At 38.9% G+C, this 22001-nt stretch overlaps 1 protein-coding gene across 1 annotated transcript; it reads right to left on the bottom strand.

The window, feature by feature from the left end:
• Window positions 1–6406: 6406 nt before the first annotated feature.
• On the bottom strand, window positions 6407–21675 carry LOC147205853 (uncharacterized). Its single transcript, XM_086108482.1, has 5 exons — window positions 20650–21675; window positions 19668–20424; window positions 9649–9825; window positions 8961–9090; window positions 6407–6506 (listed from the first exon to the last, which is right to left on the bottom strand). Exons 1-5 carry the CDS (start codon window positions 21454–21456, stop codon window positions 6407–6409), a joined length of 1971 nt encoding a protein of 656 aa, XP_085964608.1. The 5' UTR covers window positions 21457–21675.
• Window positions 21676–22001: the final 326 nt, after the last annotated feature.

The raw sequence follows: 22001 nt of genomic DNA, 5'->3' as shown, positions 1-22001 counted from the left end.
ATGTCTCATTAACTTCTCCTCGACAACAATGAGATTTGTGTGATACGAAGCCTCAACTAATGCTACCTTCACACCGGACACGAAATGAACTGTGGTATGCCGTCCCTCGAGTGGGTGTTCATTTGTGCATTCTCATGTCCCTCATGCCACATGTGTCAGAGAAGAAACGTGACATAACTTGTTTGAATTTGGGAAAAGGAACCACTTTCTTCATTGCTTAAGCAACGATGGATGACAGAGCAACCACAGCTGCCTTATTCTTGTTGTCTCACAAGTCCCATCAGCGACCAGACCGTTGAGAGCACACAGCTATACATTTTGCAACACACACACACACACACACACACACACACACACACACACACACACACACACACACACACACACACACACACACACACACACACATCCCTACTCGATGTATAACATTGTAGATTTATTATTAATATTATTGATGAAGGCGGCCCGGTAGTCCAGTGGTTAGCACGTCGACTTCACAGTGCAGAGGTACTGGGTTCGATTCCAGCTCCGGCCTCCCTGTGTGGAGTTTGCATGTTCTCCCCGGGCCTGCGTGGGTTTTCTCCGGGTACTCCGGTTTCCTCCCACATTCCAAAAACATGCGTGGCAGGCTGATTGAACGCTCTAAATTGTCCCTAGGTGTGAATGTGAGCGTGGATGGTTGTTCGTCTCTGTGTGCCCTGCGATTGGCTGGCAACCGATTCAGGGTGTCCCCCGCCTACTGCCCGAAGACAGCTGGGATAGGCTCCAGCACCCCCCGCGACCCTAGTGAGGATCAAGCGGTTCGGAAAATGGATGGATGGATGGATTATTGATGAAAGCAACTGTTCAGCGTATTTTAATAAAATAGTGTAGGCTCACAGACGCATGCACATCAGTGTAACGTGGTAGTGTGAGATGAGGAGGTAACTCGCCTTGAACATGTGTTGTTGGATAGCCGAAGCAGCAAAGACGTCTTGATTTTTCACTCAGCTTCACCACACGTTGCTCAAAAGCACAGCAAGTCCATGACAAAAGTGTATGATGGCAAGTTTAAGGAAAAAGGTGACCAAGTGACATAATAAATTAAGAGGCGCCACCATGTGACGTGATACTATATTTTAATAAGGGACTGTTAGAGCAGACATGGCAACCACATGCTAACCAGTCAACCACCGTGCCGCCCACGTCAGACTAAATGAAATTAATGAAATACTCAATGGCTTGCTTATTTAATTTTGGCACATAGACTATGGAGACCAGTCTGCAATATTTTCAATACAAATGTTCACAAACTGGTTTGTTTGCTGCAGTATTTGCACTTCTCACGAGGATCGCGTCCACACACAAGATGCCGTCCCGCTGCAAAAACAAAACAAAACCAAAAAAAAAGAGCATTGGGGGTTCACTGTGAACTCTTTTTATTTTAGTTTATTTGATTTCTTTATTTATTTATTTTTATTGCAGATAAATTCAGAAATAAACCTCACACTGGCCTGAACATTTGACATAACCAAAATGTTGGGCATGGCAAAAGGCACTTCTCTTTCTCTGTCAACGACATTTTAATTTGGTGAAAGAAGGAGCAATGGAGAAATATGATTTAACATTGAAAGAAAAATGGGGAAAACTTGTAAATAAAGTCAACATTAAATGTTCATCTGTTAAATTTTACTTCTTCCTTCTCTCAGGTGTCTTTGATTTATGTAGGGAAGGAAACTATCAGCTTTTAAAGATTTGAAAACAAAGTATCGGATCTTAAAAAGAACTCTAAAATGTATAGGGAGCCCGTGAAGGGATGCCTCCAATAGCGTCTGGTCCGCTGATCTGAGGCTTCAGTCAGATCCGTAGGTGTGGGGGACTTTGGAGACGTAAAGTGAGGCGAGCCCATTTAAAGATTTGAAAACAAATAAAAGAATGTTAAAAAAAAAACTCTAAAATGTACAGTGAGGCTGTAAAGGAACGCCAGAGTTGAAATTATATGCTCCTCTTGTGAGTACCAGTTAAGAGGTGAACAGCAGTATTTTGGACCAACAAGAGATGCTTGAGGGAGGATTGGCAGACACCAAAATAAAGTGCAGCAACACATTTAAAATGTGTTGAAATCTTGCAGGACAAAAAAGTTCATTAATACAGACATGAATTAGTTAACAGTTAAAACATAGTTGGTACATACTGTATGTAAATCAAGCAACAAGGATGACCACATTTTGCGTATTTGACTTGAAAGCCACACAAAATCTGAAATTTTCATCCATTTTCTTCACTAACTCAGTTTTTATATCAAGGGAGCTCTTTGTTCAGGGATGAAACCAAATAAGTAAAGTGGCCGAGTGTGGAAGATTGGGAGTAAAATGTGAGACAAAGCAATTGCATTTCATATTGAATTGGGAATAAGGGAGTACCCCCCCTGCCCCCACCACACCTCCCTAGGTTTTCTACTTCCTTCGTGAATGGAGGAAAGCCCCGGGGGAACTGGAAGATTTTATCTCACCATCTGATAAGCTAACAAGTTGTAGACCCCGTCAGCTTCTCAATTTTGGCATTTGATATCTGTTTTTGCTGTTGCTTGTCATTCAATATACAGATGGGATAAATAACTACTATTGAACTAATTCACAGATTATACTGCATGTACATACTGCAAGTATGTTTATATCTACACTGCCCTTGATGCACCTTTCATTACAGCATAGTTATAATTTGTACTTGACGTATTGGAAAAAAAAGAAAACGAAAAAAAAAGAAAACATCAGGTTTTATGCAACACAGATTGCATCAAAGTGGGCTGTTTCTCATCATTTTCAATTTCAGTACATCAAATGATTGTATCAATCGTGTTACTGTCACATTTGCAAGGTCAATGATTACCAACATAAAAAGTCGGTTCAAATAAGTTGACAGGTGGACCACCTTTGACGTCAGCTATATTGGTCATCTTTTGTAAAATATTCCGGAATGGCGAAGGTTCTTGCTTTAAAATGAATCCATGATTGCCAAAAAGAAGATGGACAAGATGATGACTGCTTTTACCGAGTCAACAATTGCAAGGACAACCAAATAGGATAAAATAATGCATCATTCATAGGATACATATCGTTGTCCATTGAAATACTTGTTTTTTTGCCTAATGTTTTCTTCATCTGTGATGTTGCCCCTTTCCCCCCATGTCAGTAAATTTGTACAAAGGTTTTAACACTTGCCATAGGTGGCAAGAGACTAAAAACCTAAGAAAAATGTGGGTAGAAAGTCAGAATGCTTAAACACTGACAATAAAAGATTGTTGTCTTGAAAGATGACTGCAGCACACTGCAGTGCATATTCCCACATATTAGTCCGAAAAGCATCAACTTAAATGTGTCACGTCCGCACAGACCCATCACCATGGGCAAACCAAGTTGTTTGTGTCCCCCCCATTTGAGGCAGAGACTTCCAAAAAAACGTTTTTATTATATTTATTTTATTTGACCACAGTCCCTATTTTTGTGTTGCGAAATAATAATGTTGAGTTGCTTATCACCAAGACCTTAAAAATATAAAACAAGAGTGATGTGATTTTGGTTTGATTGCAGGCCAGCGTTATATGCAACAGCCTTACTGAAAATAATGTTTGGTACCCAGGTGTACACACGACAAATATATGTGTGGCATTGTGTAATGTGACAAGACATATCTGTCAAAAATGTGGTTATTTGGAAATAATGAGAGTCGAGGACACAGATAGAATGGCACTTGCTTGGCCTCTCTGAAGAGTGCAACTTCATAAGACTCATAATACTTGGGCCATCATACTATTTTCAAAGTTTGAAGTGACCATAAGTAGAGATGTCAATTTTGGTGATTGCAGTTTTCACTTATTGGGCAATGTTTAGTTTCCTACACTGCGGTTTTAGACGTGTCACTGGACAGCAAGTGACGAAGGACATGTTACATTTTAACCGATCGATAAAAGATTCCATGGGAGTCGCAAACTTGACATCTAAAATGAAATTACATTTTATTTTCCTTTTTTCTTTTAAATTCTGCAGGAAGCACGCATTGAACCGGGGAGCCATGTCGAAGCAATTTGTCAGCTCATCCACCATCTCCGATGTGGCCATTGTATAAGCAATAAAATTGGCAAATAATATTCGTAAAATTGAGTTAGAATGACATAATCAGCAATCAAAAGCAATTATTCCGTATTAATCCTTTGAGTTAGTGCTTGATGATATATTTCCAAGGAGCTAGTGAACAAGGCATATTCACAATTCGCTTCACTTCATGCCATATCAAATATAGCAGTGGAGTCAATGTACTCAATTAGGCGTCTTTAAATATGGATTGTAAATGTTGTCTATGCTAATATTCGCTTGCAGTTGTCGCAAAATATTGACTGGGAGTGGCAGTGCTTGGCCAATATATGGAGCAAAGTAAATGCTGCCTCCAGTGTATTAATAATACCCACCCATATTTTTCATGTGCCCCCCCATAAGGCTGGGCATGGTGACGTGTCTGATTATGCACCTTGATGAAAGTTACACACTCTGGGTGGAGCGACCTTGAAGTCAATCCATTCCCTGAAAGATCTGTCAGTGCTCTCATTCTCCCACAGACTTAAGCATCAGCAAGAGTTAAGTTTTTAGTCATGTCACAACCGCTGACAGGGAGTGATGACTCAACTGATTTGTGCTGACGTGTGTACAGGGTGTTGGGGGGAGCACACGGACCTGCCCCTATATGCTCACCAACTGCCCAGCGGCTGTATATGAGATTCTTCATTACAATGACAGCCGAACATCGACATTGTATCATATTAATCTCATCCCGTCTCAGTACACAACCAAAATAAGTAAAGAAATCCTATTCTGTTCCACTCCCAGTGAAAATGACTCCCACTCCCATCCTGCTCCCATTCAGAATGACTCCAACTCCCGCGCTGCTCTCATTTCTTACTGGATAATCCCACCCGTGTCTGCTCCAGTGATTTTTTTTTTCTCCTGTACTGTCGCAATCCCATGATTAAAGATAAAGTTGACTCCCATTCTGTGGGAATTTCACAAAATTCCTGAAAAAAATGTCTTCTTCTGATTTATTTATATTATATTTATTATTACCATTATTACCCTTACTATTAAAAAAATCCAAGTTGTGAATGTATCTTTCACTAATAACAGAATTAGTAGCATTTAATCAGTAATTTTGTCTCCTTTCCCCCCATTCCTGCCTTACTGATGCCTTGCTGACCTTTTCATACATATTTCGACCTTTTTAAAAGATGCATTGACCATTTGTGGACAAGGGCACACTTCAGCTAAATGATTAGTTGAACAGAATGGCTGACAAGGACTCAGATGGACAGAACAGTGGGGTATCGGGTGCTCAAGCAGGAGCTTGGGGTGGAAAGAACTTGAATGTCAGAGATGAGATTGGACGATGTTGGGAGGAAAGAAGGAAGAGTGAAGGCGCCCTGGCATGCAGCTCACTGTCCAGATGACCTCTCTCGCTAACGCTCCACAGATGGATGTGCCTGCCCGTGACTCAGTCCATCATGTTGACTTCAACAGCTGAGTAACATCTGTTCATGAAACCTGACTGATGAAAGAGGCACATGAAAACTAAATGAGGATATCATATTCAACATGATACATAGCTCTCCATGATTATGGGATTATTTACATAATATCACAGCCATGGTGTGTTCTTAATCTGTGGTTCACAAAACTGCATCTGATACGAAGCAGGTAATCAAGGCATTTGCTGCAACCGCTTCACTCCTCTCCACTTTATTGTGCTGTGATGGTCTACCCTCGTTTCATTGCATTTTTTTTCAACATACCTTATCCTTAAATGCCACTGGAAAATAGTCAAAAAGCATTGACATGGATGAGAGACTACAAATAATATATTATACATTACAGAAAAACTCACCCGAACAGTCCACATTCCCCACCCACCCCACATTCACAGGGGTAGGTAATCCATTAAAGGGCTTGAAAACAAGAAAAATCTGAAGAATACATGTGCCCGTTCACAAAAGAAAAAGCATGTCTGTTCCCGCACGCACGCTCACGTACACGCCCGCACACACGCACACACACATCCAGGATCATCATAGATTTTTTTTTCAGTAATGTTATACAAAAAGTGGAACTTGCATATTATATTAATTCTTTCAATGCAGCGCGGAATGGAGTCGATCAGTGTGCAGCATTGCTCAGGTGTTATGAGAGCCAAGGATGGTTTAACAGTGGCCTTGAGCTCTTCGGCATTGTGGGGTGTGGCATATCGCATCTTCCTCTTCACAATACCCCCATAGATTTTCAATGAAGTTAAGGTCAGGCGAGTTTATTGGCCAGTCAAGAACAGGGATGGCATGAGCATAAAAGCAGTTACTGGTAGCTTTGGCACTGTGTGTAGGTGCCAAGTTCTATTGGGAAATGAAATCTACATCACCATTATGTTGGTCAACAGCAGGAGGCATGAAGTGCTCTACAACTTCCTGATAGATGGCTGTGTTGACCTTGGACCTAAGGAAACATAAAGGAGCAACCAAAGCAGATGACATGGCATCCCAAACCATCACTGGCTATAGTGGATATTGTGTCACAATCGTCTCCAGTGTGCGGTTATCCCGATTACTTGTTCTTCGCTTCTTAAGTAATGTGTTTGGACGCAGAGCTCTGTGAAGAGCCAGCCTCTTAAGCAATGACCTTTTGTGTCTTGCTCTTCTTATGCAAGGTGTCAATGGTCGTCTTTTGGACAACTGTTAGGTCAGCAATCTTCCCCATGATTGTGTAGCCGACAGAACTAATCTGAAAGACCATTTTAAGGCCTATGTAGGTGTTCTGATTTAATTAGCTGATTAGAGTGCGGCACCAGGTATCTTCAATATTGTACCTTTCCACAATATGCACATTTTTTGAGATACTGAGTTAGAGATTTTTATTAGATGTAAGTTGCGATCATTAAAATGAATAAACATTTGAAATACATCAATCTGTGTGTAATGAATGAAGATAACTAGAATATTTTATGACCAGCAACTGTGTGTCTCTATCTATCTCTCAATATATATCTATATATCTATATATATATATATAGAACATATATATATCTATATATCTATATATATAGATATATATAGATATATATATAGCACCATTATTTTGACCCCGACCGGGAGCTTCCCTCCCATGCTTTGATTGTTATGTACAGAAAAAGCAAGCTTCCCTGTTGCCTGAAATATTAACAGGCTTGTCTGGGTAACTTGCTCGAAAAATACTAGGAGGCTCGCTTTATCAGTAGCATATTTTCTCTTCATTCGTTCTCAAAAATTATGAAACTGTGTTGATCTAGTGAATAAAGACCAGTATTTTGCTGCTAAATTCAAAACAAACTTTAAAAAATTTTTTTGCTGCACTATAAACTGAGTCATCATTGTACTTTGCTGGCATTTTATATTATTTATATTGCCTCAATTTTAATCCCTTAGAAAGAATGTTGAGGGGCCATTTATGTGACTTGGTTTGTGTGAGTGGAATTCAATGCTTATTTTTTGAATTACAAAAAAAATATTTGGATCTAAAAATAAATCCTCTTATTCATGTTAAGGGTATTAACATTTGATAAAACAATGGGAAAAAATCAGGGAACATTTTTACAATAAATAAAATGCTCAATGAACTATGAGTTAACTATGAAAAAAGGCGACTGAATATCTATCTATCTATAACTATAATCGGCCCAGTGGTCAAGTGGTTAGCACATTAACGTGTCCTTCCTGTGTGGAGACATCCGGCGGATGTTTTTATTTATTTTTTATTTTTAATTGTATACTGGGCATCAAATCCTGGATGGCAGAGACCTTTCTTCAGCTTAACCATGTTTTAATCATTGATCACCGATGTTTTAATCATTGGTCCTGAGGCCCAGAGAGAGAAACCGCTAAATAAAATACGAACACCATCTTTACACCTCTCACCTCAGGTAATAAATAAATAAATAAAATGTGGGGGTTATCCTGGAGTCTGAGCTCACGTTTTATTCCACATATTAAAAATGGAACAAAAACAGTTATGTTTTTTTTTTAAATCACTTGAGGAACTTTGCCAGAGTCCACCCTTTTCTCTCTCTGCTCAACATACAGATGCTAATGCATGCTTTTATCACTGATTCAATTAATTACTCTAATGCCTTGCTCTTTTTAGCAAGACCAGAAAGCATGTCATGTCTGTAATTACTACATAATTTGACAGCACTTGTCCTGACTAAGACTGGACGGTGGGAGCACATTACTCCAATTTACAAATCTCTGCATTGGCTCCCTGTGTGTTTCAGGGTTGATTTTAAAGTACCACAGGTGTGTAAGAGGTGTGTCATGTTGCGTGGTGGTGGTGGACCCCAAAAAGCAGGCACGAGGGAGGAGCAGGGTGTATTTGAAGAAGTGTATTGATAAAACACAGAAAACTGAATCCAGAACAAAGTCATGAAAACAAAACAAATCCAAAGTAACAAACAAAAACCATGGCAGAAACTAAAAACTCTCAATAACAAAAACATGACCAAAACATGACTGAACAAACAAACATGACAGCAGCAAAAAGCAACAATGACCCGACAATGAGTGGTCGGGCTGGGAGTCCTGTTAAAGCACTAATTACCTAATGACCAACAGGTGTGCAGCTGCAGGGGGAGCCCTACAGTGCCACCTGTTGGTCCCAAACCGAATCATGACAAGGTGAACTTAATCCTAAAATGCACCCTGAGATCTCAAGGTCAAGAGACTTTCTTCAGTGGAATATTGAATTCACAGTCTGTTGTATTTTCTGAATGCCATAAACATCAATTGCTTTTTCCAATATTTACTGTTCTTCAATTCCTCTCCCTGCATACAACAGTGTCATTATCATACTGCACAAATCATTCAACTTCAAATCAAAGTAAGCAAAGTGTATGCATCTGCAGATTATCCACGGAGTTACCCAAAGTTTACTTGATCAAAACAACTGTAATCCTTGCATAAGACGCTGAAGATCTGTAGCATATTACAGCACACCTGTGGTGTATTAGCTGACTTCTGATATATTATACTGCCAGTGACAGGAGAAACACCTGCAGCGGAGATCACAAAAACCACGTCACCATCAACAAATCCATGACTCTTGAACCTTGCAAACCGTCAACTCCCTCCTCAAGACCCACGTCTTCAGAACTCTTTAATATGTGTGACTTTATTTAAAAAAAACCTCAACTAAGCTAGTTGTAATTTGACAAAAAAGAAAAACCTCAGATGCTCGAAGAATAGACATGTTTGTCATTGAGGCTGATGCATTACCGGTAATTATTTCAGGCAAGTGCTACATGATCTGATTGGATCCATTTTGATATTGATGTGACACATGGATACAACAAAACGTCACACATTGTTCCTGGTACAAAGATCTAATGCAAACCATCTCAAAAACAGTGCTTTGCTGCTTAGTACTGATCTAACAGCTTTTTTTTTTGTGGCATACTCTATTCTTTTTGTGATCTCCATTTAAACTTTTACAACATGTCATGACATTTTATATATTTATCAATGAGAAAGAAATAAAATAGCAATTATAAGTTTACAAATAAACAGTCAACAAAATAAACTGGTGTCAAACCAGTGTACATGTTGTATACCAGCTCTTCTCAATGTTCGGACGTGGTTGACCAAACTGACTCGACCAGGAAAATCATTTTCAGAGGTGAGCGTAAAGAGAAGGAGGTATTCCTCTTGCTCCAATCCAGCAGGAAGCCATTCGGTAAAACATGTCATGGAACTGCTGGAGTTGCTGACGTTTTGAACAGCAATATCCACTGAATGCAAAGATAATGACAACAAAGGTACAACAGCCAGAGTCATCATGTGAATCAACAAATAAGTTTCTCATGAAAGCTCTAACACAGCAAGAGCGAGTTAAGTCAACTCCGCAAAAATAAGAAGCCATTATCTGATGCAGATCGTTCTGGAATGTTTTGTGTTAACAGACAGCAGATGCATTTTTTATTCAGCAGGAGGATAGAGCTACTTGACTGGGACTTTAAACACTGATGAAAATGTCATCGATATTACCAAAGAAGCACGCTGCCCTCCTTCAGAGAGCAACCCCAGACCAGTTAGGAGTGCTGTTTGGATACTTTTGCAAAGTAACGGAAACATTCAATGGGGAGTTATTGGGCAGAACTTCACTTTGTCACACAAGGACCAGGGGTGGGCATCATCAGTCCAGTGAGTCCGTCAGCGATCCGCCATCATTATTTCAGGCCAGCCCGGTCCGTTCGAATTGTTGGCAACAGCTGAACGGCATTGAGAACGGGCTTACGGGCACTACATAACACCCACGTATGATTCTGAAGTGTAGAAATGTCGGAGTTCAATAAATAAAAACTCCAATTTGATTATTTCAAATAATGGTTCATTACATACGCATAATACGTGCAATGCATATTTTGGTACACAGTGCGCATGTGTCAAACGTAAGCAGTGAATATGTTTCAAAGTGTTCCATTAAGGAGTAGCTTATTTTTGCATCCTTTGCCTTGTTCTTGATGCTCAGGCATGTAAGTGGAATATTGCTTCTCTGTTTTAGAACCATTTTAAAGATGCCCATATTCTGATTGGCTGCCTGCAGCACAATCTGCCTCCTCTGCCCTTGACATTGGTGTTCTGAATATCTAATCCTGCACTACAGTCCCTTGCTTTGCCTTTGCCCAACACTTGCCTCTTCTCATAGTGTTAAGAGTGCATCTGCATGAGAACATTACAGGTTCACTGATCAAAGCAAAGGATCCCACTGGAGATAGAGCTAGAAAATGAAAGAGGCGCTAAAGAGAATTCAAAAAGCCCTCTAGTGTCCATATTTAGTTATCCGTCATCATTTTATGTGCTTTCTGAAATGTTAGCTTTGAAGCCTGGTATTTTATTTTTTATTTTTTTTACTCAATGTTGCCTTGTTTGTTGCAGCCCCTTCAGCAAAATGAACTGCTTTGTTATGACTGAGCAATTTGAGCCTTCAATAAATTGTCTCACTACCATCCCCACACTTTCCTTGCAAATTAATTAACAGACTTTGTAAATTCAGTTTAATGGTTGAAAATTACTCAAGAATATAAATTAAGATAGATGAAGCACCTCCATTCAAATTAATCTGTTATGTTTTGTTTCCGGGAGGTTATCAATCATGTGCAGATCCCTAAAATGCCCTTCGATGATTTCCAGTTGTGCAAGGAGTCCTTTTCTGTCACTGTGAAGGATATGCAGTTGCAACAAATACATAAATAAATAAATAAACCAACACTTCTGAAGTGCCGAAGGGAAATGTTTCCAAATACATATTTTGGAAGCAGAAAATAGACATGGCATTGTTCCTGGGATGATTCCCTCATTAAATCTCTGACTTTTATAACTACAAGAATTTACATCTTAAACAAATAAGGTGGCAAGTCTTGCGGCCATTGTCTATAGTACATTCAAAGACTTAAGAGAAGTAGGTTTGCACAATATGTAAATTGTACAACAAATTGTAAAACAAAATATCAACCATTAAAAGTGAGAATGTGTTTTCTAGGGGAGTCAGAGAAGCTCAAAACATATCTACTTGCCAGTTTTTAAGTACACAATTGGGCCCGAATATGATTGTTTTGACAGCCAAGCACACTCGATACCGTTGACTAAGCGCTACAGGATGTGATGGTGTGCTCTGCAGAGGCTTTAATTATAGCAACGTGTAAATGATGTATTTTGCTTCTGGCAGAATTAGGAGATTCTGATCAGTTTCAGTCAGGAATTTTCAATGTTTGGAAAACTGGCACTTTACTGCAACTACTAAAATATATGCCTCAAAAGTCAGCGACAATTCTTGAGCCATCAAATCATGCTTGACAATACTTTGGGGACCCCATTTTTCATGATTCTCCACTGCAACATGTACGTGCCTCAATCTGTGAATGAATTGCCTGTTTCCGTCTGTGCCCCGTCATCGACTGGCCGACCACTCCTGGGTGCAGGCTGCCAATAAGCTCCAGCTCCCCGTGACACTGAACAAGTTAAACCGTGTAGACAACAGATAAATGTACAGCCTGTGGTGTGTAGTGGTGTGGCAGAGACCAATTGGTCTCAATTAACCTTTGTGATCTGCCATGTCATTAATGTCAATCGGATGCTGTCAGCAGAGATGAGCATGGTCTGAAATAAATGGGTCAGAAATGGGAAAGTTAAAAGCGCTGAAACACTGAGGATTGACAAGAGGAAGTGAGCAACAATTCACAGGGTTCGACGTCCAGCAAGGAAGACAACATTTGTTGCTGGAGATTGAGGAATGGAGGATTCATCCTGTGGTCGTCAAGTACAGTACAGTAAATATTCCCATCCCCGGAATTCTATGGAAAGGAATATCCTTCACCCGGAATAAAAACCTATGCATTAACATTTTGACTACGATAATACATGTTACCAGAACTTGCGTAGGCGGATATTCCACTACCCGTAACCCGGATGGAGGTGTAATGCCGCGGGAGCTTAAATACACGCAACGCCCACCCGATGCGACGGAAAAGACAACGCTGAAACAAGTTTTCACTTTGCGTTTTTCGATCATCAGATTCTAAACGACGACGTGCAAGTGAGTTTTTATTGCCGTGCGTTTTACTGTAATTGTGAATGATTTTAACTTTATTCACTTACGTCCTGTAGAACGCGGCACTAGCTTAAAAGCAGCACCCACTCGACACGACCGAAGAAACGTGTTCGCTTCGCCGTTTTCATTCATCAGATTCGAAACGAAGACGTGTAAGCGACTTTTTATTGGCGTGTGTTTTACTGTAATTGCGAAAGATTTTAACTTTATTCACTTACGTCGTGTAGATCATCGCATCGAAATGTAGAAGAACTGTAACAACTGGAGCGGAGCGAGTGAAATGCATCGGTTTGAGCGAGGCTGGACACAAAGTTAAAAAGATCCAGCAGACACTTGAAGTCGGAAAGACGCAAATCTACGACACTTTAAACAACAAGGCATCGATTCAACTCCTGATGACAAGCCACCATCCAGCAAGGAAGCAATGCAAATGGCAACAAAAATCCTTCAGTATGCACAAGAATTACCAGACATCGGTGATCAACGGGACAGTTACTTGCAACTAGCAAGAAAACTGTATGACACGCAGGCAAACATTGTCATAAACCAAAGAATGCATCCAACAAAACAATCCAAAATACATATTTTTTTCCCAAGACAGGAAAAAAAACCCCCCATTAAAATACTGTACGTATTTTACTGTTGTGATTTTTTTTTTGGATACACCTGTATTGCAGTTTTTGTTATATAAACAGTTTTTGGACAGTATATTTTTATATTTTATTGATTGTGTTGTTACACGTGCATTTTGTCAACATACTTGCAGGTTCATAAAGGACATGTACCATGCTTATTTCCCAAATGAGGAATTTCTGTTATCAGTACAACTTGGACAGCGCAAACACGAGTCCGTACTAGAGAATATTTACTGTATTTCACACAGTTTCTGTTTTGCTGGTATTATCGTGTGACAAATTACAACATTGTGTGCATCATGTGTTCTGTGTGACCTGCTAGCTCTGACACAATATAGAACAATAATGTAAAACAAACAATGCATGTATGCCAATTTCTTGATGTGTAATCTGGATTGAAGCTAATCGCAACACGCACATAAATTTAAAAGCATGTGGAGCTTGATCTTTGCACTGGTCCATCCATCCATCCATTTTCCGATCCGCTTCATCCTCACATGGGTTGCGGGGCTTGCTGGAGCCTATCCCAGCTGTCTTGGGGCAGTAGGCGGGAAACACCCTGCACCGGTTGCCAGACAATCACAGGGGACACAGAGACCTTCCACGCCACACTCACACCTTGGGACAATTTAGAGGGTTCAATCAGCCTGACATGAATGTTTTTGGAATGTGGGAGGAAATCAAAGTACCCGGAGAAAACGCAGTCATGGGGAGAACATGCAAACTCCACACAGGAAGGCCTGAGCTGGAATCGAACCCAGTACCTCTGCACTGCGAGGTCGATGACGTGCTAACCACTGGACACTGGGCCACTTTTGCACTGGTCCAAGAAAGACAATTTATTTGATGCAGTTCTAATATGCCCATTCATTTGGATTCCATCATGGTTCATTCACTATTAAGTATAATGCACTCCCTGTCGGTTTACAAGCAAAGTCTTTGTAGTTTTTGTTCAGAGTTAAGGAGGGAAAAACGGTTATTTGTAATGTTGGAAAATAAAACTCGTTTGCCTTTATTCATTTATTTTTTTCTGTAAATGAATAGCTGCTGATAATGCGTTCCACTCTCAAGTGGGGCACATTCATCAATTACACTTTACAGCCACTGGCATACCACGATCGCATACAATTTTTAACATATATAGAGCAATGAATTAAGCACGGGTAATTGATTGACTCCATAATTAATTTATCATGCCTCATTGGAGTTGAGCCCATCCAAACAGAAGACATTACTCATGTTTAGTGATATAAAATAGACATGTTGAAAATACATCCTCTCGATAATCAGGAAAACAAATAGTCAGCATCCTCTCTGAATCCTGACGTTGATGAAGATAGATGGCTGTAAAGTGTGCCGCTAAAGTGTGTCGTCTCCTTATGGCAAGTCATTAGGAGTGTATCATTGTGGTCTAACTTAACACCTGGAGAAGCAGGTGCACGTCTTCAACCTGGTAATGGAGTACAACGTGTGGTCAAAAGGTAGACCTCCGATCGTGTGGGAAATAAGTGATGGAACAATACAAAGCGGGATACGTGAATCTGCTGTAAGTTACAGTGTATTATTGAGTAAACTGACTTCCATTTGTGAGGATTCTCTTACGGTTTGGATTTTAAGTTACAGCCATCAAACAGTGCCACCCACCTGTTTGACATTGCAGTGTGTACGAGTAATGCACAACTCCATCATCAACACAAATAGAATCCAAAACAGCCTGCCATATGGTTTCCCTTAGTGAGGACAATTTGTCCAGTTTTTACTGATTCTATTTTTGGAGCTGTTGCAATATACTTATCCTGAGTGTTGGTGCAACCGGTCTTGGACATCATCAACAGCAGCCTCTCTTCTGGTATAGTTCCCCAACAGTTTAAACATGCTGTGGTCCAACCCTTGATCAAGAAACCTGGTCTTGATCCAGATGTGCTGTCAAGTTTCAGGCTTATTTCCAAACTGCCTTTCATTTCAAAAATTCTGGAAAAAGTGGTGCACATGCAGTTGAAATTTTTCTTGGATGAACATAACATCTTGGAGGTCTTCCAGTCAGGTTTCAAGACGATGCATAGCACGGAGTCAGCCCTGTTACGCGTTTCTAATGACATCCTCCTGGCAAATGACACTGGAGACCACGTGTGTTTAGTTTTCTTGGACTTAACTGCAGCATTTGATACAGTGGATCACAGTATTCTGCTGACTCGTTTGCAGCACTTGGTGGGCATTGGCGGTAGTGCTCTTGAGTGGTTTAGGTCCTATTTAGCTGACAGAACCTTTTGTGTCAGCCTTGGCTGCTCTAAGTCACGCACTGCTCCCCTGTCATGTGGTGTTCCACAGGGCTCAATTCTGGGGCCTCTGCTGTTCTCGCTGTATCTGCTCCCATTGGGTTCCATCTTAAGGAAACATGGTATTCCCTTCCACTGCTATGCAGATGACTGCCAGATCTATGTCCCACTAAGCAAAAAAGACACCTTCTCGTTAAGGCTACTTCTATCCTGCCTGGAAGAAATCAAAACCTGGATGGCACAAAATTTCTTGAATTTCAATGAAAAGAAGACAGAGGTGATACTGTTTGGTCCCAGTGGCCCTTGTACATCCCATCCTGTAGACTTGGGCCCCCTGTCTCCTTATCTTAAGTCAACAGTCTCAAACTTGGGCCTTAAACTGGACAGCGATTTCAAACATGACCGGCAAATTGGTGCCGTTGTTAAATCCAGCTTCTTTCACCTTAGACAGCTGGCCAAAGTAAAACCTCTCCTCTCTCATGAACACTTTGAGACAGTAATTCATGCCTTTGTCACATCCCGGTTCGATTACTGCAATTCCCTTTACTTTGGAGTCAGCCAGTCCTCCATTAAGCGCCTTCAGCTGGTCCAGAATGCCGCTGCTCGCCTCTTGACTGGTACTCGTAAGAGGGAGCACATAACTCCTACTCTGGCATCCCTTCACTGGCTCCCCATACATTTTAGAGTTGTTTTCAAGATCCTCTTATTTGTGTTCAAATCTCTTCATGACCTCGCGCCACCTGACCTCTCTGAGCTCGTCCGCCCCTACACACCTGCATGGGGCCTCAGGTCTGCGGACCAGTTATTTTGCGGATATGCAAAGTTGCCTGCACATGCAGGCTATACTCTGTGTAGCTGCTCAAAATGCTGATTGCCCTGACCTTCACCACTTCCCAGCAAGATAAAATGAGAGCGCAAGATGGAGAGGGGGAAAAGGCTCCCTTGACAGATCTGTGAACGGTGTCCCTCCATGTTTTTTTTCTTTCTTGAACAAATGTCATCATTTTTTCTAATACTTGTTGTCTTGGCTTCCCGAACAAGACAGTTATGACCTGAATATGCCACCATCTGCATCAATGACCACACAGTGGAGAAAGTGGGGAACCTCATGTTCCAGATCTTGCTGGACCAGAGGGAGAATCAGAATCCCTCTGGGATTGTGTTGCGGGGCCAGCAGCGAGTGAACTTCTCAAGGAAGCTAATATAAGCTTCACTCCCCACAAACATCCTCAGGACTATCAAGGTGTGGTTGAGACCATGCTGAATAACTGAATCTGAACATTGTCTTGCTACTTCGCCGTGTCAGACAAAAAAAAAAAAAAAAAAAGGCGTGTTGAGGGTATTTGAGGGAAGCTGAGAGGATCACTGGAGTTTCTTTTCCCTCTGTCCAATAACTCTTTCAGAGGTGCTCTGGTCCTGTATAGTACACAGGACCAGAGCCCTGTTAATTCTCAGGGATGCCTCACATTGACTCCACAATGTTTTTGAGCTGTTGCATCACACTAATGTGTCTGGACCATGAAAGGCAGAAACACCAGAATGATCAACAGTTTCCTCCCACAGGCCGTTAGAATTCTGAACCGCCTTACTGGACTTTGTCCGAGTTTTAACACGACTGTGCCTTGACTCAGTTTGAATCTCACCTCAAGTGTTAAATGATTTAACTTTAATATTATCCATTTGCTGCTACACATGTCTCAAGGAGATATGTGTGAGTGATTGATTATGTGTGTGGCGATGGAAGAGGTGTTGTGTTATTTTTTATTTTTTTTTACACATGCAAATTTTATTTTTTATTTTTTTTATCATGATTTAATGCAGTGGTTCTGAAATTGGTTACACGTACCATTGGGGGTACGAGAAGGCACTTCTGGGGATGTGTGAATAGCATCAACGCAAAAGAAAAAAAGTGCTTGATCACAGTAGTTGCCTCCCTGCCAACAAGAATGACAAAGATCCTCAGTGAAGCCCAACCGTGTTACTAAAATGTCTCATTAAATACAAAAACGGGCAGTGCTTTGCAACAATGCAATATTCATTGTTGACAACTGATAATATTGTTCGTCTTCCTTTTAATTGGTAAATCAATGTTTTAAAATTTCTTTTTGAGAACAGTTCTATGAGCCCGAAGGCGAACACTTTATGGGGATCATTATTTTTACAGGCACAAATCTTTATTTATAATTAAGTTGATTATTTCTTTCTTTTCTGAAAGTTATGTTTTTATTTTGAAGTACTTATAGAGAGAGCAATACAAATGGACTTCTGAAATTTAATAAATCACAGTGTTTTATTTATTTATTTATTCATTTTTATTCAAAAAATGCTTTGCCCTGGTTAAGGGATACTCGGCTGGAAAAAATATTTCCCAGGGCATACATCAGTAAAATTAAGATTAAGAACTGCTGAATTATTGTTGTTTATTGTTTTTTTATTGTTTTTTGTTTATTGAGCCTTAAGCATATAATATACACAATAACAGGTTGACAAAAGTCAAACAAAAATTATGTGAGGAAAATTAGAAAGTAGATAAAAGTAGAAAACACACATCATCACGGTTGTATGCTCAAGGGAGTAGGAAGAAGTAAGTAACTTATCTAGTCCTACCCCTTATTTTGTAACAATTTGATTTGATCATTTTTCAAAACAAAGAACAAAAGAAAATCTACATATCATCAAATGCTTTTACCCTTATGTATACTATACAATACCTTTTGGTGTATAAATAGATAAATAGTATAAATAGTATCATAATAGTATAAAATAATAAAAATAGTATAATAGTATAGTATAAATGTATAAATAGTGTTTATATAGTTATTCTTTCTCCTTTTGTATTCCAATTTTCTGATATTCATTATAGTTTTCATTTCTTGAATACAATTGATAAGTTGATCAAATTCAAAACAAGAACAAACGGTTGTCTTACTATATTTTACATGTATATCAAATTTATCTTTTTAGTTCTGATTCATGTAGTTTTTTTGTACTAATCTTTTGAATTTGTTTTTGAACTCCTCCAACGATTTGCTCATTTTCAGGTCCGTTTCAAGCTTGTTCCACAAGTTGACACCTATTACTGATACACACCTTTGTTTGATGTTTGTTCTTGTTCTGGATTTTTTGTATTGTTTTGTACCCCTTAGATGATAACAGCTCTCTCTAATTTCAAAAAGCTGCTGGATATTTTGGCAGAGGAGGTTGTTATGTACTTTGTACATTAATTGGGTAATCTTGAAGTCAACCAAGTCGTAGAATTTCATTGTGTTTAATTTGATGAATATTGGATTTGTGGGTTCTATATATTTAGACCTATTGATTATTCTGATTGCTTTTTTTTGTAGTTTTAAAACAGGGAGTGTGTTTGTTTTACAAGCTTTTCCCCATATTTCTACACAGTAGGTCATATATGGGAGTAATAATGAATAATATAGTGTATACAAGGAGTTCTTACTCAACACATCCTTCGTTTTGTGGAGTATTCCGATAGTTTTCGATATTTTTTTTATAATGTTATCTATGTGTGGCTTCCAGGATAGTTTTGTATCTATTACTAGTCCAAGAAACTTATTTTCATAGACTTGTTCTATTTCGATTGAATTTATCTTTATTTTAACTTGGTCTTTGATTGGTCTTGTGCCAAAGACCACTAACTTTGTTTTTGTTAAATTTAAAGATAGTTTATTTCTGTCGAACCAGTTTTTTAATTTTGTCAATTCATTTTCCACAATTTTCTGGAGTTCTTTCATATTTTTTCCAGAGCAGTAAAAGGTTGTGTCATCGGCGAATAGGACGGATTTGAGTTGATTTGATACCCTACAAATATCGTTTATATATAAAATGAATAGTTTTGGTCCAATCACTGACCCCTGAGGCACTCCATGGCTAATCTTCAGTAGATTGGATTTTTTGTTTTTGAACTGCACATACTGATATCTGTTTTCTAAATAACTTTCAATCCATTTATATGCTGTGCCTCTGATGCCATATCTCTCTAATTTATTCAAATATTATATTAGTAGCTATTGCTTCCACAAGCTCCATTGCTGCCATTAAGGTGGTCCGTTTTTCTCTGAAGCCATATTGATTTTCACTTAGTAGCATGTATTTACATATGAAGTTGTCAAGTCTGCGAGAAAATAATTTTTCTAATATTTTTGAAAATTGTGGTAACAGTGATATTGGTCTATAATTTGTAAAGAATTGTCTTTCCCCACTTTTAAAAATAGGAATGACTTTGGCTGTTTTCATTTTTGATGGAAAAATACCGTCTTTAAATGACAGGTTGCATATATATGTAAAGGGTCGCACTACAAATTCTATGATCTGTTTTACTATTGACATATCAATATTAAAACAGTCAGTTGACCTTTTACTTTGATATGTTTTTACAATATTTAATATTTCATTTTGAGTCACAGCAGTCAGAAACATTGTGGAAGGATTTTTTTCTATGTATTTATCTATTTCAAAAGAATTTATTGGATCAGGAATTTGTTTTGCTAAGTTACTGCCGATATTTACAAAATATTCATTAAATTCATTTGCTATTTCTGCAGTTTCCTCAATAATGCTATTTTTGTCTTTCATAAAATACTCCGGATAATCTACTTTATTAGAGTTATTTCTAATTACATGATTTAAGATTTTCCAAATTCCTTGAGTGTTGCTTTTGTTTTGTTCTAATAATACATGGAAATGGTCTCTCTTGCTAGTTCTTATAATGTTTACTAGTTTGTTTTTATACGTCTTATATTTTGTTTCGGCTTCTTTAGTTCTGGATTTTAGAAACGATTTGTATAGATTGTTTTTCTTTTTACATGCATTTTCTATGCCTTTTGTTATCCATGGCTTACTTTGTTCATTTGACTTTCTGGTGACTTTAATTACTGGGAAATGTTTTTCATATAGGGAGGTTATGGTTGACTGAAATGCATCAAACGCAGTATTTGGGTCATCGTTTGTGTAGACCTCAGACCAATTTTGCTTGTCTAGGCCGAGCTTGAAAGCTGAGATGGAATGTTGGGTTCTGAGTCTTATTTCTGATGTGTGAGTAATTGGTATAGTTTTTCTATCGAAGTAATTGTATAGGACTGCAAAGACCGGCAGATGGTCACTTATATCAGTTATGAGGAGTCCACTTTCCTTTTTATGTTCAATCTTATTTATAAATATATTATCTATCAATGTGGCCGTATCAACTGTTATTCTGCTGGGTCTAAGAATGACTGGGAAAAGACCGTTGCTATACATTGTATTTATGAATTCTGTTGTTTTTTTGTGTCCATTTGGGTTTAATAAGTTGATGTTAAAGTCGCCACATATTATTCGAGTTTTCTTGTCATTTGAACAACTCAGCATATCTGTCAGTTTTTTATTAAATGTGTCTAGACAAGATCCTGGTGTCCTATAAACGCAGCTTATAATAACATTTGATGCTTTTTTAATGTGTATTTCAAGAGTTAGACATTCTATTAGATTCTCGGTTGTGTTTGTCAGGCTCTCAAGTTTGGTGCATTTCAGTGTTTTGTCTACATATATTGCAACTCCCCCTCCTTTTTTGTCTTCCCTATGAGTTGCATACATTTCATATCCATCAATTTTCATTTCACTTGTTTTTTCATCATCAAGCCAAGTTTCTGTTATGGCAATTATTGTAAATTTATTAAATGTAGTCAAATATTCTTTGATTTTGGTGAAATTTTTATAAAGACTTCTACTATTTATATGTATCACTGAAAATGTATTTTTCAGTACTACATTTGTGTTGAATTGCTTATCAGTGTAATAGTCTGAGTTTGTGATGCTGTGATTATGGTTGAAGAAATTATTGTCTGGGTCCAAGTTGTTCTCTGGGTCGAATGTCTTGTGTTCAGCGTAATCAAAGATTTTAAAGTCCATGTTTGTGTTGTTTGTTTCCTATCTCTATTTAGTCAGAGTTTTTTCTGATGGTAATCAGCTCTCAGCATGTTGAAGTCGAGTCCGTTGAATTGGAGTACTGGTGCGGGGGTGGACGATGAGTTTGTCGTGCCTCAAGTAGGCAATTTCCCCTCTTTCACGTGCCGCTTTTAGTTTTGGAAGCAATTCTTTTCTTTTTTGACGTACCATATCTGTGTAATCTTCATTAATGTAGATTTTGGTACCTTTTAAGTATTTTGCTCTCTGTAGTATCTTTGTTTTGTCTTTATATTTTTCAAACTTCACCACGACTGGCCTTGGTCGAGGTCTTCCCGATTCGTGTCTCCCCGTGCGGTGGGCTCTTTCCACCTCGATTGTCTCCTTTAATTGCAATTGCTCCTTAAAGATTTTCTGCACTTTTTGCTCCGTTTCAGTCCACGTTTCTCCTTGCATTTCTTCGATTCCATCGATTATCAAGTTATTTCTTTTAGATTGTCCCTCTAAGTAGTCCATCTTGTCCGTTAAAACCAGCATACTGTCACATACTT

The sequence above is a fragment of the Hippocampus guttulatus genome, chromosome 4 (assembly GCF_054856545.1).
Source record: "Hippocampus guttulatus isolate MCC_2025c chromosome 4, RoL_Hgut_1.0, whole genome shotgun sequence".
In the NCBI taxonomy this organism is placed as follows: domain Eukaryota; kingdom Metazoa; phylum Chordata; class Actinopteri; order Syngnathiformes; family Syngnathidae; genus Hippocampus; species Hippocampus guttulatus.
Note: the sequence above shows the minus strand (reverse complement) of the source record. Positions and strands in the feature narration are given on the sequence as shown.